This window comes from Leptonotus elevatus, chromosome 10 (assembly GCF_054856555.1).
Source record: "Leptonotus elevatus isolate MCC_2025b chromosome 10, RoL_Lele_1.0, whole genome shotgun sequence".
In the NCBI taxonomy this organism is placed as follows: domain Eukaryota; kingdom Metazoa; phylum Chordata; class Actinopteri; order Syngnathiformes; family Syngnathidae; genus Leptonotus; species Leptonotus elevatus.
Window position 1 is genome coordinate 22,289,571 of NC_141248.1, and position 17,891 is coordinate 22,307,461.

The 17,891-nt window shown below is 39.6% G+C and overlaps 1 protein-coding gene across 2 annotated transcripts in view; it reads right to left on the minus strand.

Annotated features, from left to right (window-relative positions):
* Positions 1–17,891, minus strand: part of asic1b (acid-sensing (proton-gated) ion channel 1b) — a 159,315-nt gene that overhangs the window by 130,671 nt on the left and 10,753 nt on the right. For both annotated transcript variants that reach the window (XM_086087164.1, XM_086087162.1), the window contains exon 2: positions 13,641–13,836. In XM_086087164.1, coding sequence (XP_085943290.1) covers positions 13,641–13,836 — 196 coding nt within the window. The remainder of the gene's footprint in view (positions 1–13,640; positions 13,837–17,891) is intronic.

A 17,891-nucleotide genomic window follows, 5' to 3' on the forward strand; every position in this document is an offset into this window, starting at 1 on the left:
CAGTCGCATGCTTGCAGAGGAGTTGGTGTAAAGGTCGGAATATTTTTGCCTTGGGAGAAAAAAAAACAACTTTGCAGGTCAGCCTCCTGAGCTTTCAAATAAAAACATATTTTTTTATTTTTTTATTTTTTTATTTTTTTATTTTTTTATTTTTTTATTTTTTTATTTTTAATTTTTATTTTTATTTATTTTATTTTTTTTCCTCTTTTTTTTTTCTTTCTTTCATACATTTCAAACATAAATTTTAAATTGAGACAATGCTTGGGTCGAGCTGCTCTCAACTCAACGATATGTACTGGAAGTTTTTCAAAGCACTGGGAACTCATTTCTTAATATTCTATTATTTGATATTAATAGTAATAAGGAATGCCTAAGAATATAAGGGGAAAGGTCACATCAAGTGCTTAATTTGTTACCATAGTTACAGAATACTGCAATTTATTTATATAGAACCAGAACACTGCCAAAATGAATTGGTATTGAAAAATGATACATTAAAATATACAATATTGATATCATAATTGAAATTATGTCACCTGTTCATGTCCATCTTTTTTTCAGCGATGGAGCTTTTATTTGCTTCCATTAATGTTTTTCATTTGAGACTTCCTGGTCTGCACATTCACATTTTATTTTGTATTTTTCAAGTTAGTGGTAGTGTTTTGGCAATGAGGGTGAGAACCGAGGACTCCAAAACATAGTGGTGTCGTTGACTATCATTTTTCAGACTTACCAATTCCTTGATTGCTATTCTTCAAAACAGCATTCACTATTTTAATGAGTATCAAAGAGGAATTTAAATTGACATGTCATACTTGTGTTGACTGACAACTAGCAATTTCAAATTGGTATTCTAAACTGAAATCTCCAAACCCGCGAAGGAAAAAAAAAATTAAAATCTAGCAATTCAACATCTTGAAATTTGGTCTGCGCTATCAGACAAAGTTTCAAGCAGCAAAAACAGCTGCCAGGAAGATTCGTATTCAGGAACAGAAAACACTTTTGTTTTACGCTATTTCTTCAGCGTCTCCTTTTGAACCTTTGCCCTCAGTCAGAGACGAAAAGAAACCCCAAAAAAATAAAAAATAAAACTCTGCCTCCGGGTCCCATGAGGTTTTTCGTGCAAAAGGTTTGCATCAGGACACTGTTAGCGAATGTTGTAAACAATGGATCAGCTGTTGCCTTCAGGCTTTGGGTTGGAAATAAATAATAACAAGGGCAACCAGAGGTTGCTGGAGCCTTGATTGACACCTCTTCATTTCCCACTCGCATAGAAGAAATCCAAGTAGTTGTATTAATTAAATCAACAATTGCTAACTGTTTTGACTACTCACTAGCTACGACCGAAAATAGACTTTAAACACAGCTAATATATTGGGATGTAACAGTTTAGTTTAGATTCAACTTAGTCATTAAACATGTCACAAGTCCAAGAAATGCAGAACAGTACAAGTGTTTTAATTGGTGTCGTAGGGTGGAACATATTGGGTAAAGGTCAGGAAGTGCAAATAAACACAGTGCTGCTCAACCTCTGGTTTGCGGACACCATGGATAGATAGCAAGGGGCTTTTGGCAGTAAACTACGTCTTGTTAACTCTTCCGAAACGGCATCATGGCAAAGTGAAATGCAGCATTTAAAGAAAAATAAAAAATAAATCAATGCAGTTTCCAGCTGCAGCCTTTCCAAGGCTCTTTTAGATGGAGCCCAAAGCAATAACAAAAGACCTTGGTGTTTTTCAAGCATAATTCCGACTGCTCAAACTGTCTGCTTCCTCCATTTCCTAAAAAGAAATGGAGATTTTAACTGCGAGTGTGACTGCCTCACGCTCAAGCCCCGCATCTACTTTGTAGACAAATACAGTGGAGCTCAGCCTGTGGCTAGCAGATGTCACGGCCAGCGCTTTTGATAGTAAACTAGCGGTCTCGTGTAACTTCCAGCTGCTTTTAAACAGCCTCTTCAGGGCTCTTTCGATGGAACAAAAGCAATAACAAATGTCATTGGTGTTTTTATTGCATAATAATCTAGAGTGTTACAACTGTTCAAGTTGCACTTTTCTGCATCATAAATCCCCTAAAACAAAGACAAACTATTGATTTTGCACTTGGATAAAGAGAAAAGACTAAAGTTGCTGTACATTATTAAAAAAATATATTTTATTGTTTAATGTACACCGACTGCCAAGCTGCAATTTACTACTTGCAAAGTCACCCTAATGCTCTTTTTGAAATGGCCACAAGATGGTGCCCAAGCTGTGTCTTATGAAAAAGTAGTGCTTTGGTACCCTCTTAGGCATTTATAGGGAGGGATCAATTACTTGCAGGTTTCCAGCTACTGGTGTCAAAACTCGGTTCCCTATCCATAAATCTCTGTTAAATTAAAATATTCATGTTTGATTAATCATGTTTGACATTTCCTAAAAATTATTTGCATCTGCTTATGCCACTCCTTAAATGGGGGGCGGGTACAGTGCATTGTCAGGGAGGTATTTTTTACCCCCTCTACTAAAGTGTAATTGCACATCCACTACAGTAGGTGGCAGTGGCGCTTACATTGTCAGAGTGCGCACAAACTATTTAGTCCATTTCGATGGCCAGTCCGCCCCTGACAGGACCTAGAATTATTACGGCAAAATTTATGGTTTACTCACTAGTCAACAACTGGATATGGACTCAGCTCAGCCCTGCCAAAAAGAGCAAAAATCCAACAGTATTTAACACCCCAAAAAGTATTTAAGGTGTATACAGTACTGTAATTGCTTATAGATTCTACAAGATGGCGAGCAAAGGGCTACATTTGTGTAAATCAAGCTCTTCAACTTAGTTAAACAGTTCCTCGGCGCTAGACGCAACGCCAATAATGCACAAAATAAGGCAAAACAGCAAAAATTTCCTTTTCAGCAAGTATCTGAGGGCAGTCACCTAAAAAAAAAAAAAAAAAGCTGTGATATGACGAATTTGTTAATATGTGGAGGGTGATTATATCTTCCTGATAAGCACAATAGTTTGACACATGCACCATCAAGATTTGAGTGTAAAAAAAAAAAGGCTCAAACAAAAACTTTGGTGCATATAAAGAACGCAAGCACCTTCACTTCAGAAAAAACACACCCAGGTCAAAGGAAAGTGGCAGCGTATTTTCAAAGTGAAGAATGCACCCAAGGGACACAGAAGAAGAGAGAACATCAAGACAATGGCTGTTAAGATGAAAACGCCACTTCCCAGCGGGATATACGGCGTTCCCGCTACTTTTTTTTTTTCCTACTCTCCCCAGATGCCACGCAGCACCCCAGATGACAGCACACGCGTCTCCTCCTGCCTCCTGCGGAATAAAAGCTCTTTGACCCGCCATCGCCGTCGTTAATAATGCATCCCTCCGCCAAACTATAACGCCGAGTCGCTCTCGCAGTCATCAATCAGCCGCTGTAATTATCGGGACCAACTTTAAATGCCACAACCATTAATCATGTTTTCCACTCATTTTTTCTTTAATGAATTCTAAAACGTTAATAAACTAGTAGGGCAGAATTAAATTAGGTTGCCCATTAAAACAAAAAAACAAAAGGCCAAAGTGGCAAAAACAGGAAAAACATTAATATGACCCTGAATGGTGAGTAGATGACTGATGCATGTGTGGTGGTAGTGGTGGTGGTGGTGGTGGTGGTGGTGGTAGTGGTGGTGGTGGTGGTGGTGGCGGAGTGAGCTTCTGTTTGTATATATTTATTGCACCCCTACCTAGTGGCATTACTTACATGCTGCAAGTCAAACACTGTGGAAAGGAAGGAGAGGAGGGAGCACCAGGGGACGGGCGGCACCCCAGAACCCCAGGCCCGTCAGGGAAAGGTCCCGGCCGTCACGCCAGCGTACCTTGTTACTAAGTCCGCAAGCTCCCCGACTGGAGAACTCTACCCCTCTCAACTCATTTCAAATGACCTTTTCCCCAGCAACCACTGGTACAATTGAAATAACCAGTATATCGCTGGAAAGAGGAAATCATAAGGAATCCAAATTTGTTTTCGTATCAAAATATTTTTGACATAAATTACCTTTTAGACTATATTGTGACCTTTTAACCTATTATAAGATTTCAATGGCTATGATCGTTTAGAATATATGAACACAAAAAATGACATCTTTTTCTTGATGTTTTTGAGGGTCATGTTGGTAACATTTACATTTCAATTATTTTGCAGTCCGTGTGTTTTAGTTTTTTCATTTCTGCTGCTGAATCAGGATGTTTATCTTCAATTCCTTTCAATAGCTTCATCTCGCTTTTACAAAAGTTTTTGGAACATTTTCTTTTCTCTTTTTCCATGCCTGATCATTGGTTCAACTCCTGTTAAACAATCCACACACACACACACACACACACACACACACACACACACACACACACACACACACACACACACACACACACACACACACACACACAGTGGCAAAATGTATATTCCCAATTGATTACCTTAGTCTGAAATTCTGGACCTACTAAATCTCATGTTAAATAACACCTCAGAAAGCAACTTGATTAGTGCGGATTAAATTAAACCAGATGAGTCTAATCATGGTTTAATTTTAGATTTGTACAGGAAACGGAGCCATAATGTACTGTACATCTACCGTAAGTATAGACACACAATGTTTTATGATAAAAACATTTTTAACAGTGAGCGATACTTAAATCATTTTAACGCTAAAAAGGGCACCTCCTTCCATTATCTATGTGGACAAATTGTTTCAAAATGTTAACACGATGGATTGAACTCGACTTTCCGCCCTCAACCATAAACACAGCCAAGGCGCAGAATGGCCTGCTTCTCATTCCGCTCGCGCTCTCTCGGTGTCTATCAAACCCCCACCCCTTTCCCCACTTCCTTCTGTTGCCACAGGCAGCTCCGGCAGCGCTAACCCGGAGCCAAACAAGCGAATCCACCTCTGGCGCACATTAAGGTTCTTATCTATTTCAACCCTCCGCACTTTTTCTTCCCGCCTCCAAAAGGGCTTGCATAGGTAATCCCCTGGCCTCCAATCTCGCCGTGTTTATAATTGATTCTTTAAGGATACATTATCTGGCTCAGTCGCACTCTCCAGCACTCGCTCAACCGTGACAGCTGCCTTTCCACGAAACGCATTATTCCAAATCATTTTTTTTTAAAGCGGGGAGGGGGTGAAGTGTTTCTACACAGCTGACATCTTTCTGTGTAACAGAAGTCATGACAGTGTCATCTCATGTGCATGGAAGAAAGAAACATGCGTGACTCTCAGATTTCTCCAAATAATTCTACGAGGACGCTTGGAGGTAAAAAAAAACGCAAGTAAAAATCGGAAGTGCCTTTCGTTTAGACGGTGACGGCGTTTTGGGGGCTTGAAAACACAAAAGTTTGAAGTCACCCTCCAGAGTGGAAAAGTCGAATATGCTCCGCCGTCGCGTTCCAGTATACACGGTCCAAAACGCAGCAGCCAGTCTGCGTACGAGTCAGTGTTACAACTTCACCCACAAATTGACCACAAAATAAGTGGGATGAAATTCAAATCAAATATGAGCACTGTTAAACTGATTGGTCTTTCCAAAGGCCCACAATGCTCACAGCTCATTTTTGGAGGGAAATACTAGATAGCGTGTATATTCATGGGAATGAATGCAAAACAACAACAACAAGAAAAGTGCCATAACATTTTTATATTGTGTTCAAATGCATTTGAGATATGATATCCATAATAAACTATCAAAAAAAAATGCTCTTGTCAAACGGCAAAGAACCCTTTTAATTCAAATTACATTCTTAATCAAATTTCCCATTGGTCTCACTAAAAAGACTACAAGTAGCAACCATTCAAAACACACAGCACACCTCAGGATAATGAAATAATCTGTCAGGAAAATATTCACAGACATTTATTTAAATAATTGTGTGACCCTAGAACAGTTTCCTTTCAAGAAATTGCATAAAACACTTTCTGAACACAAATTGGAAGTCGTCCATCATCCCAGAAAAGATTGCAGTATCTGATAAGTTTAAAAATAGCTGAGTTGGCTGAACTGATTTCCATCCAAATCACTTGTCGTATCTCGTGAAATATTTCCACATCACATCACAATCAAAAATCAATTAAATACAGAATAAGACAGTAAAGATTATGAGTCTTCACTTATTTGTTGTTTTTACACCAGCTCATCATGCTGACAATGAGTTGTTGTGCGTATGTGAACTCGGGTCAATTAGCCCTAGTCACTCATTCACTTATCAGTTTTGTCATTTATGTAATTACCGTGTTGTCGGGGGGAACAAATCATCTCGTAAATTAACTGCCAATATGGCGGCCTGCTTCGTTTCGTTTAAAAAGAACTTGTACCCAATTCAAAAGCAATTTTCTTGATTTTGAAGTGAAGCAGCCTGTGTTCTACAGACAGCACATAACACTGCACTTCTCTTCCTAATTGACAGCGTCTGTTTAAAGTTACAGCAGCCCGGGCCACTTAACCGCGCGTATTGTTCAGTTTGTATCAATTGTACGATTGCGTAACAACCGCTCCCCAGACACAAATATTGAATCATCTTTTTCTGCTGAAACTTGGAAAACAAAAACAAAAAAAAACATCTGAGATGATCGTTTAATGTTACGGATGAAAAGTGCCGAAGACAACAACAACAACAACAAGAAAAGAAATAGAAAATGCTGTCCTCATTTGACTCAAAGAAAATGTGTTGTTTTCATTAGGAACGCGTCCATTACTCAGCAAACGCCTTAATTGATCATTGTCTACTAGTACAGTAATCACAAGCTGATTGATCGAGCCTGCAGAAGGAAAATGTCCGGTGCAATCGGCGCAGCAGCTGCGAGCTAATGGAGGAGGGGGAAAAAAATGAACAAAAAGTGCACAGAGGATGGTTTGAATTTCAAGCTCAAATGTCATCATGTTCAATAGGCTAGTACATTTAATTGGCTATTGAGCGAATAAGTCGTTTTTTGCAAGTGCGCAAAACTTCCTGAGGAGGAAAAATCACTCGATCATTCCTGAAGTTACTCACAAGTGGACAAAATTCAATGAAGCGTCGAGTTGCAAAACATCTCACGGCATGCGTTATAATTTCAAAGTGTGTGCAACAGGATCCCAAATGAAGCATCTTGGGTTTTTCTCTATTGATCGCCTCTCATTAGCAACATTTCTGGCTCCCACCGATGAAGGAAGGAGGGCGAAGGCGGGGCGGTGTTCTCTTGAGGGTCAATAGACAGCTGAAACAAAAGCCAATAGTTCAAATGGAATGATCATGGTCATTACACAAGAGTCCGGCGCGCACCAGAACACGGGGCTGCTGTTGAGACACGGGGCATAAATGGGCTGATGGGAAGTAGCGATTAAACAATTGGTCATTATTATGTCTGCAAGTCAAACACTGTGATTGTTAGCCTTTCAGGTAGCACGTGTTTGAATTGAATGCCGCTTTCCCACTACAAGAGCAATACCATGGGAAATGCAAAAAAAATCACGAGACAACGGAGGAGCACGAGGGTTTCCTGCGTTTGAGGTCTCAGCATGTGGACGGGAACTGGAGACTGTGCAATGTCACAATGACGCAGCAATGAGCAAATCGGCAGAGATGACGTCAACTGTATGGCATCAGTGCAACTTGTTTAGTACTTGACACAGTATTTTCCTTATATTTAAAATGGACACTGTGGATAGCATCGCTTATGTTTGGTATGGAGCTCCAAAACTGCCAAAATAAATAAATAATAATAATAATAATAAAAATGAAAATAAAATTGATATAAAAAAGCGTCATTCAAAAATAAATGGAAATAAAAACCAACAAAAAGGCCATTCATTAATGAATTAATGATGAGGCCTCCCCCCTAATTTGATTAACATTCCCTTGCCTAACTTTATGCTGTTATTGTCTGCAGCATGAAATAAATATGAGAGCAGAGCATTTTTATGTGCTGAATGATATTTTATTCTCTTTATTTATTTATTTTTGTATTTATATCCACATTTATTTTTACATTCACATTTAATGACTTGATCATTGTTTTTTTTTAATCTTTGTATTAATTTGTACTTTTACTTTTTTTATGTCTATTTTGTTGTTTTTAATTTCCATTTATATATATATTTTTTTGTAATCAATTTTTGAATGATATTCTTTATATCAGTTTTTATTTTCACTTGTATGTACTTATCTATTTATTTATTTAGGACAGTGTTGCTTGCAAGCAGCTAGATCAGGGGTGGGCACACTCGGTCCTCGAGGGCCGGAGTCCTGCAGGTTTTGGAGGTTTCCCTTCTCCAACACAGCTGATATATGATCAGCTCATCAGCAAGCTCTGCTTAAGCTTGGTAACAATCCTGTTGATTGGAATCAGCTGCGTTGCAGCAAGGAAACCTCCGAAACCTGCAGTACGCCGGCCCTCGAGGACCGAGTTTGCCCACCACTGAGCTAGATGATCTGCAGGGGGGGGGGGGGGACAAGGCGATTGGGACGATGCTTTACGAGCAAGTGAGACGTATGCTTCTCCTGTCACATCTTTCACCATTATGACAAATTCTCCCAGTTGATCTCAGATAAGTGATGTCGCGCAGGACACGCTGCAGTGTGATGGATTGATGGCTGAGTGGCATATGGAGCGATAGCAGTGCATAAACATGAGACTTATCTTCATCCTACCAACATCAAAACAGCTGATCGTATTTGTGAACCAAAACGAGCGCAAGGGGGGAACGGCAGATGAGCAGCGACTGCTCGGAAAGCGAGCGTCGAGCGAGTGTCCTTCGCTCACTGCGGCGCTTATTTTCATCCGAAGACTTTGCTGCAGCCCGTAAATCAAGCCCTGCTCCTCGTTTTGCTTCTCGCTCTCGGATGGTTTCACTTTTTGGTGCTTTTGCATATTCCTCTGCAGCTCCGCTTCAGGCTGTAGGCCAGTTATTAATATTTACTATTGGCATTGTTTCCTTTCTGCTCGGCTAAAATAAGACAGGGAAAGAAATTGTTATGTACTTACTGTATGTCGAAATGATTTAAGTTTGCACAAGCCCTACCACTTGTAGTCTGCAGCCAGGGTAGGGTTTATTTATTTATTTTGCTTATTTAAAACAAATTGAATGCAGGAAAAGCACTTTGCGTGGGGGATAGGACTGAACAGAATTGACCCCCCAGCCCCCCCAAAATGTACATGATTAGCTACAGTATATTAGTGCAAACTGTAAATATACGTTCATCAGGATCCTTATATACTTGCAAATCACAATATTTAAAAAAAAAAATATATATATATATATATATCCACAATTGCAGATGTGCATGTGCTGAAGACTCTCCGTAACTTCAACTAACAACCAAGGCTAAACTTCACCTCCTCCCCAACACACACAAATATCTTGTCTGTCGATCATGCATAACTGTGACTTACTTCCTTGAGACCAATTTCTGCTTTCCTTATAGCCAGGGCTTTGGAGCCATCTTGTGGCCTCTTAAAGAAAAATCGCAAAAAATATGCAAATTAGATACGTTCTATGCATAGCTGAAGATGGGTTTCTGTTCAGTTTCGCAGGAAAATACGTGAAAAATTGATGATGGTGAACTGCAAGTAGGTGAAGGTTCACAGTACAATACACACAAAAGAAGAGTGTTCAAAATGGCGGCTTACACACAGTGCAGGCATCTTGCCGTGTCGTCGTTTTTTTCAGTCCAATAAGGTGTTGCGCCTTCGTCCACAATCTCATCAGGTCATGTTCTTATACAACTAACTGTCTCTTCCTCGTAGCACACACAAATAGCAGGGAGTGGTCGCGGTCCAAGTCACGCTTGAGCATAAACAAGCCAACGCCGCCAGCAGTGGTAATCACAGTTTTACTGCCGCCACGCTCGGGGATACTGAGGGCGGCGGTTCATTGTAACGCTCAACTTCCTTTTTATCTTCTTGTATTGCACTCTGAATTATTTCTACACACTTAATACTTTCTGCTCATCTGATCCAATCCTGCTCCGCAACATGGAAAGGCCAAGTGCAGCGAACAAAAGCACACACAGACCCCGTAAAAAGACAACTTTATGCAGCATACGAGAAGTGGGATGAGTATTTTCTTTGGCTCTTCCGCAACAATTATTTGGAAGTAACGGCCTGACCTATTAGCAGGGGATTGCATATGTTCATCCAAGACTTGCCACGTTACGGTATGGCTAAATTACAGTGTTTTCAAAAAAGCTAACACACGTTTTTTTAAAAACAGAAGGAAGCCAAGTAACCGCTGATGAGTTATTAACATTGTTTTTCAGTTTCAATTTATATTTTAGCCGTTTTGGATTTAGTTATAGCAGTATGGCTCAATGAATAGAATTGTATTCTTATCTGTGTTACTTTCATGAGAGAAAGGGCAACGGGTTTGTTCCATTTGCTATCTTGAGGGGAGTTTTGGTCTGGGGCCGGTCTCTGCCGGTCGGAAGAAGGGAGTCACAGGCTTATTATTATTGTTTTGTTCTAATCTGATTCATACCCATGGGAACTGATTCTCTTGTATTCACTGAGTTGTAACCAAATGTACTGTGGGCTGATGGGTGGAGACTTTTCGTATTCACCGACTTTTCAATAAATAAGGATGTGCCGGAGTGGACGACACACAATCTGATGGAACACGGCTTCAGTGTCGTCAGCTTTTGTCATCAGAAGCTTCTGATAATTATAATACCTTTGCAAAGGGACTTCTTCACCAGGATCTCACCATTCAGTTAATTGAACACGCAAAGAGTACAATACTTAATATTGTCTACTCTAACACCGCTTTCTCCAGGTACTTTGGCAAACATACAAACGCCACGCAGGAAGGTCAGAGCTGTTATGCGACATTCAGACCGAACCGAAAATATTGCGACGCTACGCTGGTCCCGCGCGTGTTTGTTCAATGGAATTTGTTTTCGCACAGCGCCGCAACGGTAGGTGATTCCACCTTTCTGGTTTCATTTGTGACCGTCTTCAGAAACTGGTTGTGCTGGACCTCAAAGGTTCCACTGTCGTTACAATGCTGTGGAAAATGACAAAAACACTGTCAGCATTTAGATCTCTCAAAACAGCTGGCACGCAGCTGCACAGCACAGATACCGGCATTAGAACCACTTGACTGCACTGACAGGACATGCTTTGTGGTACTTCACTCGTTATTCACAATTTGTTGGTCCAATGAGCATCTGTTAAATGCTACCCCTTGTCTGCATTCATGTCGGTATCGCAATTTCCCAGATGTTCCTGTCACCGTTTTTTTTTGTTCATTCTCATGCATTCGAGACAGTTTGTTGATTGCCTTGGGCCTATTGACAAATAAGATGACATTCCCAGATAGGCTTATCTGTTAATGTGTGAGCTAATTGGAGTTGGACTCATTATACTTTCCAGCAGCAGGCTTAGAAGACATTAAATGGACAGTACTGGCAACTGCAATAAAATGACTGTTGGAACGGTAAAAATGCCAAGAACAATTACCGGAGACCCAAAAGGTCATCTGAATGTGTAGGAGGTCTGAGGAGGAAAAAAAAAATGCTTCTTTGAATTAACTGGATTTTGCTCACCTCTAAAATGGGGTCAGCGATACAAGCAAACACAAACAAATTGCAGCCGAGTGCGCTGCTGTGTTGCTGTGCATTACGACTGGCCACATGTGCGCACACACAAAAAATCGACACAATTACTCTATTAACTGCATTTCCAGCAGCCATAAGCAGCTTTCGGGGGAGTGAACGCGCTCTGATGGAAACACGACCTGCTTGGCCACAAATTGCAGCTAGTTAGATGGAAGCCAATCACCTCAATTCTGGAAATACGCTGGGTGCTTTTTTTCTCTCTTTTCTTTTTGCTGCACAGATCCATTTGGAAGCATGTTTTGGACATATTTTCCATTCTTTTCGACTTCCTATTGTGCTTACTAGTGTCTGAAAAATAGGGTCTTTCAAAGGTCACTAAACACTTCTATTTCATTCTAAGTATAATTCAGACCAACGTAAGGCCATCATTATTTAATCGCTAAGGCTTTGCAGTTTTTACTAAGCATATCATTCCCCTGCCCATGGCTCACAAATTGACATTAGAGCAACGTTGCAAAAATTGACGCCTGATGAGAAATGTTTTTCTTCTCGAAGGCAGTTGGGCACCATTTTGTGCCGTTTGTGAAGCTTTATAGCTGCCACACTACTCTGCCTCACAGCACAATTGACGTTATCCATAGCAAGTTTCTTCAAACAGGATCTGTTATAAAAAAAAAATACTATTAAATTCCTAGAGCAGGTGTTTGCGCAAAGCTGGGGAAAGGCTACCCAGAGGGCTGCGCTGGAACTCAGAAGCAACAAAATCTTGATTCAGTGGATGATTGATAAAGATGTGCCCGTATTTCAGGTTAATCAATGGCTTTCAAGAGGAAGATTAAGATGCTGAACAACCTTGAGTTGGCAGTCAATTTTCAAACTCGAGTAAATTTTGCTTTACTGCTCCAATGTGACTTGGCGAGAGAGAGTGATGTGCTTACAAAAATTGCAAAACCTGATGTCAAATGATGGCCTCACTTCCGTCCAAATGATAGCTGAAACAAAAATGGAAGCGTGTAGTGACTTTTCGGAAACACTTCACTATATGGTCTTAATAAAGAAAACATGGTTAAAGATTATAGTACTTCATTTTTGTAAAGGTAACCGTCAATAGAAAAGAACATCTGACAGATTTCTTCAATTAAGTAAAAGATAGCCTTAAAACCACAAAAAAAACACCAATGACTTAAACCTAATGCATTTCTCCTACGCAATACCTGAATTAAGATTTCTAAGGACAAAATATAAACTTGAAGCAAGTGAACAAAAACGTCCTAATATTGGAAGATTCTGCAGTGGACGATCTTCAAAATGTTGATAGTGGAAAATAAATGCAATGGCTTACAGTACCAAAGCTAAAATGTACTTCATGGTGAAAATAATACAAGTAGTATAAGTATTACAATCCCCTTTGATGACGTAGCTTCCTGTCCCACCCATTCACTTCCGGTCTAAGTCCCGCCCCCTCCCGTCCTTTTTGGCATCTCGCCAAAGTATGACGTCACTTTTACCCAAATATGGGCATGTTTCCTATCATGCTATACTTTCTGTCCCGCCCCCTTATGCCCAAATATGGACTTCCTGTGACGTCATACTCCCGGTGATTCCGGAAGGAGCCAGGACATGTTTGAACACGCCCCAACGTGTCCAGTTTATACCCCGCCCCCAGGCCCAAATATGGGCTTCCGATGACATCATACCTTATACTTATACCGATACAGAACAAGTCAGGACATGTTTGAACACGTCCCAATAGCAGACAAGTAAACATTGCGACGCAGAGGCCATGTTCAAGCGCACGGTCAACCTTTCATGATAGGATTGCTTAACCTTTAAGAGACTATGACAACTATGACACGAAAGGTAGCAGGTGTGTACCCTCCATCAGCAACACTTGCCATGCCCAACAGGAGCATAACAATCCAGACTCTCCGTTTGCTTCCAGAGCTGCAATGGCCGTTTACCAAACGTCACATTGGTCATATGTTCCAAAAAGCCCTGTTAACGCTGACCTTGCGTTATACACGCGGGACGCCCTCGGACCCGGGAGTCCGAGTAACGTGGATGACTCACCACTTTGAAGTTTTCGGCGCTGCACTCCGTGCCGCGGTAGTAGCAGGACAGCAGCATGTCCTTGATGTCGTGGCCCGTACGGTCGTAGAACTCGCGCATGTTGAAGGGGCGGGGCTTGTAGTTGTCAAAGTCGGCCCTCTCCTTGAGGACCTGCAGGACGTGTTCCTCCACCAGGTGCGGGTCCCGGATCTCGTACCTGCACCAGAAAGAGCATTTAAATCCTCAACTCAATATAACATTCATACTTTATTCATTTAGCAACTCATAACAGCTGCATGATATTCTTACATTAATAATTAATTTGTGATCCTTATTCATTGGGTTAACACCATGGTAATTGTATTCTGTATGCAGCAGAAGACTGTCCAAACTTTTTTTTTCTTTTTTTTTTTACGAGAAGTGTGAGAGAGGGAGAATTTCAGTTAAAGCATTTTTTCAAACTGTTTCAACTTTGTACAGTCCAGGGGTTGGTTCTCTTAAATACTCCAAGATAACTCCCAGAGAAAAGAAGAAGAAGAAAAAACGCACACACAACAGGAGACACAAAACCCTTCTGACATCTTAAGTGAGGAGGATAACATTGCATGTTGTTTTTCTTTTCGCTTAAAAGTATAAAAACTTTTCATTTATTAAATGAGCTAACTGCAATACAGAATGCCAGGGGAAATTCTAGGGTAAGAAGTTTAGGGGCGCTGATCTCCCGGCCAGGAAAAATCTATTTTGTACTTTTTATCACAATTTTATTCCTACATATACGAAAGAGAAGTATAACACTTCTTGGTCATGAGGATTCAATTGGTTGGCTTGTAAGTAGCACTTTAGCTTTAATAGGCTGTATAGCAGGTCATAACAGCTAGCTTGTGATGGAAAATGTATACACGTCATCTCAGATCTTTTCTACCTTGTTTTAAAAGTACTCAAAAAAATACACAGATCTCTTATTTATTTTTATTTTATTTATTTGGGGGTTTTTTTGGGGGGAGGGGGGATTTGGAGGGTGTTGCGCACCCACAAAAATGAGCTAGAAACGCCCTTGAAGAATGCAAAATTTTATATTAAATGCTCCTGGGGGGCTGAAAATGAAAACAAAACTAAACTGCTAACTGCTTTTGTTACATCATTCTTTTATTGCACATAGAGCATGCAATCAGCTGTCAACCTGACTAAAAAAAACAAAAGGGACCATTTCACTTAACAATTGAAAATATATATTTATAAAATAACAGTCGATTCATATATTAATTATACCTAGTTATTGTGACCCCTAAACCTTAGCCGTCACCTTCCTCTTCACACACACGATTGCAAGCTGTCAATTGTGAGTGATCGGGGGTTGAACAACTCAAATCTCGGAGCCAGATGACAGAAGTTGTGACACATTACAAGTGTCAGAATCAGTTTTCTGTTGATTTGGTTTTGGTTAGACTCTAGTTTCGTCATGTTGTCCCTCCGTACTATTTTTTTTTTTTTTTTTTTGTCTGTCTCGTTTAGATGATTGTGTCCACCTGTGCTTATCGTCTCAGGTGATTGTCGTCTCGGATAAAAAGATGAAGAAGACGACGATGTCTTGTTTCTTTGCTACTTGAGTTTAGATTTTTTTTTTTTTTTTTTTTTTTTTTTTTTTTTTTTTTTTTTTAAAAATAAATAAATAAAATAAAATAAAAATAAAAAAATAAAAAAAAATAAAAAAAAAAATAAAAAAAATAAAAAAAAAATAAAAAAAAAAAAAGAGTTTAGATTTTTATTAGGGCTTTGTTATTTTCCAAATGTGGCTGCCCCCAACCCCCCCCCCCCCCCCCCCCCAATCTGTGTACGTGGTTCTTGCATCGGAAACAATCACCAAATACAAAACCTCAACTCAACTATTTGCATATAATATTAGAAATCAAAGGTTCCATAATATGGCGCTTTAAATTGATAAAAATATGACATAATTTAAAAATATTTCTTTAACATTATTTAATGACAAAGCACTGTCAATATGATTCAGAGTCCAGTGCAGATGGAAGCTTCTCTTTTTTTTTTTATATCATATTTGGATATAGTTGCATCATAGCCTGCCAGGGTGCTTTAACAACCAACAAGTAATTGCATTTCTATCACACACGCACAAGGTGCATTATCGCCTCAAAAAGAAGTCATGCCTTTTTGGTCGAGCGGCGCATTATCAGATGTGGAGTGAAGCAGGAAAAAGAACATTTCCAGCTTCCATGCAGGAAAAGCAAGATAAACCTTGAACGTGCCATGTGTTAGCGGTCTTTAACAGGGTTGTCCATAAATCTGAAAGTGGTCCACCTCTAGTGGAAAGAAACAGTTCATTATTTAAACTCTCTCTCTCTTCCTCGCTCTACGCAAACAAATGAATTGTCGTCAATGGGAGGATAACTTCTTCTAATGCTGCAAATACACACACAAGCACCCCCCCCCCCCCCCCACTCTCCATAAACGCATGCATTGCTGGAAAGCAGCTAGCGTATTGGCGCAAGCTTAGCATCATTCTCCACGTTCTGACACATGACAGAGCGTGACGGATTGATGAATAAAAGAAAGTGAAAAGTCTCCCACGGCCACTATCAACGTCCTGCAGCTGCTCGCAGTCATTCAAATTAACCTCAATTAACTGGCGGGACCCCAGCTAAGAGGTCAGACAGCCGGCAACGGCGCTTCCCCCACCACCCATCAAGATATTAGAACAATTACACGTGTTAAGACAAAGCACTATTAAAATGTAATTAGGAGAATTATTTGAGACCAGTCGGACCATATGACACGGCCTCATGTTATTTGGAATAAACTGATCATGCAGAATACAACGAAGAGGACCTTTACTAATAAATGACATATGCGTGCAGGGAACCCGCACCTGTTTGTGGTCCAATGGTCATGAATTCACCTCAGCATATCCAGTTCATTTCAAATATTTGAACTAGGGGTGTCAAAATGAGTGCGTTAATTTTGAGTTAATTTAAAGTTCCTTTAACGCCCCCTCCAAAAACATTTGTACTGTACTGGGGGAATTCCAGTCGCAACGCAGCAGACACGTCCACGTCAAAACGTAACTAATAAATGTAATAATAATGCATATATTTGTGGAAACTGGGGTCATGTTGTATTTGACCATTTTAAAAATGTGCAGAATTTCACAAGTTGCTTCATGTTAAAGATTAGAGAGATCTTAATGTGAAAAGAAAAATGCACTGAGCTGTCAACAAGGTCTTACAAATGCAATTATGCCATCTAGTGGCAGACACATGACCAACACAAATAAATATCACACTCTTTTTAATTTGAACTCAATTTCACAAATTATTATGAAATTACTGTATCAATGGCTAAAAGATGCAGCAATATTTCTATTAGTTTAACATTTTTCACACATTTATGTAAGTAAGAATATGAAAAATTTGGAAAAAATTATTTATTTTTCTACATTTTATTGTACATTTAGAACAGATATAAAATGTGTGATTAATCATGAGTTAACAATTGGAGTCATGTGATTAATTACGATTAAAAAAAAAAACCTCCTAACACCCCTAATTTGAACATTTAGAAACTGTTTTAACAGTTTGTTTGTTAGTTTTTTTAACTAGTGAATTATCCTCCTTGAATCTGAGAAGTAATGGGCTAAATACTGCAAATGTTTGTAATGGAGTTAATGAGATGTTAACATTGTTTAGTGGGATTTGTTTCCGTTTCTGCTCCGTTTGTTTAACTAAACATGCCTGGGGTCAAATTGACTCAGAGAGATTTCTGCTGTTTCTTAGAAACACCATAACAGGCGTGTTAACGTAATTCACCTTCGTGCATCATCCACCTCAGTTTACAGTTGCCAACATGACATCATCCGAAAGACGGGGAAATGATGATGGAAAAGGGACAGCAGCGTCGCAATAAATCGGTAAACGACGGTGAGGACGGTGGCAGCTGGTGTTATTTGTCATCGGTGCGAGCGCTCCCTTCAACAGTAATTGGTAGTAAATCGTAATGGAGATGTTTTTAATTCCACAAGGTCATGTTTGGTCAATGTTCAATGACAGTATCTTGCTGCTTAGGAATCACGCGTGTGTGCTTTTTTTTTTTTTTTTTTAAGAAAGACTAGTCACTTTTTGCTTTTCCCACTCGATGTTTACTAAAAACTAAATATCACACAAAAAGAATCACAGTCTAGCTCAATGCTAACACACAATGCTTAAAACAATAGATATCAAAACTACCTACTAATTCTAGAACTTTATAATTATATTCAAA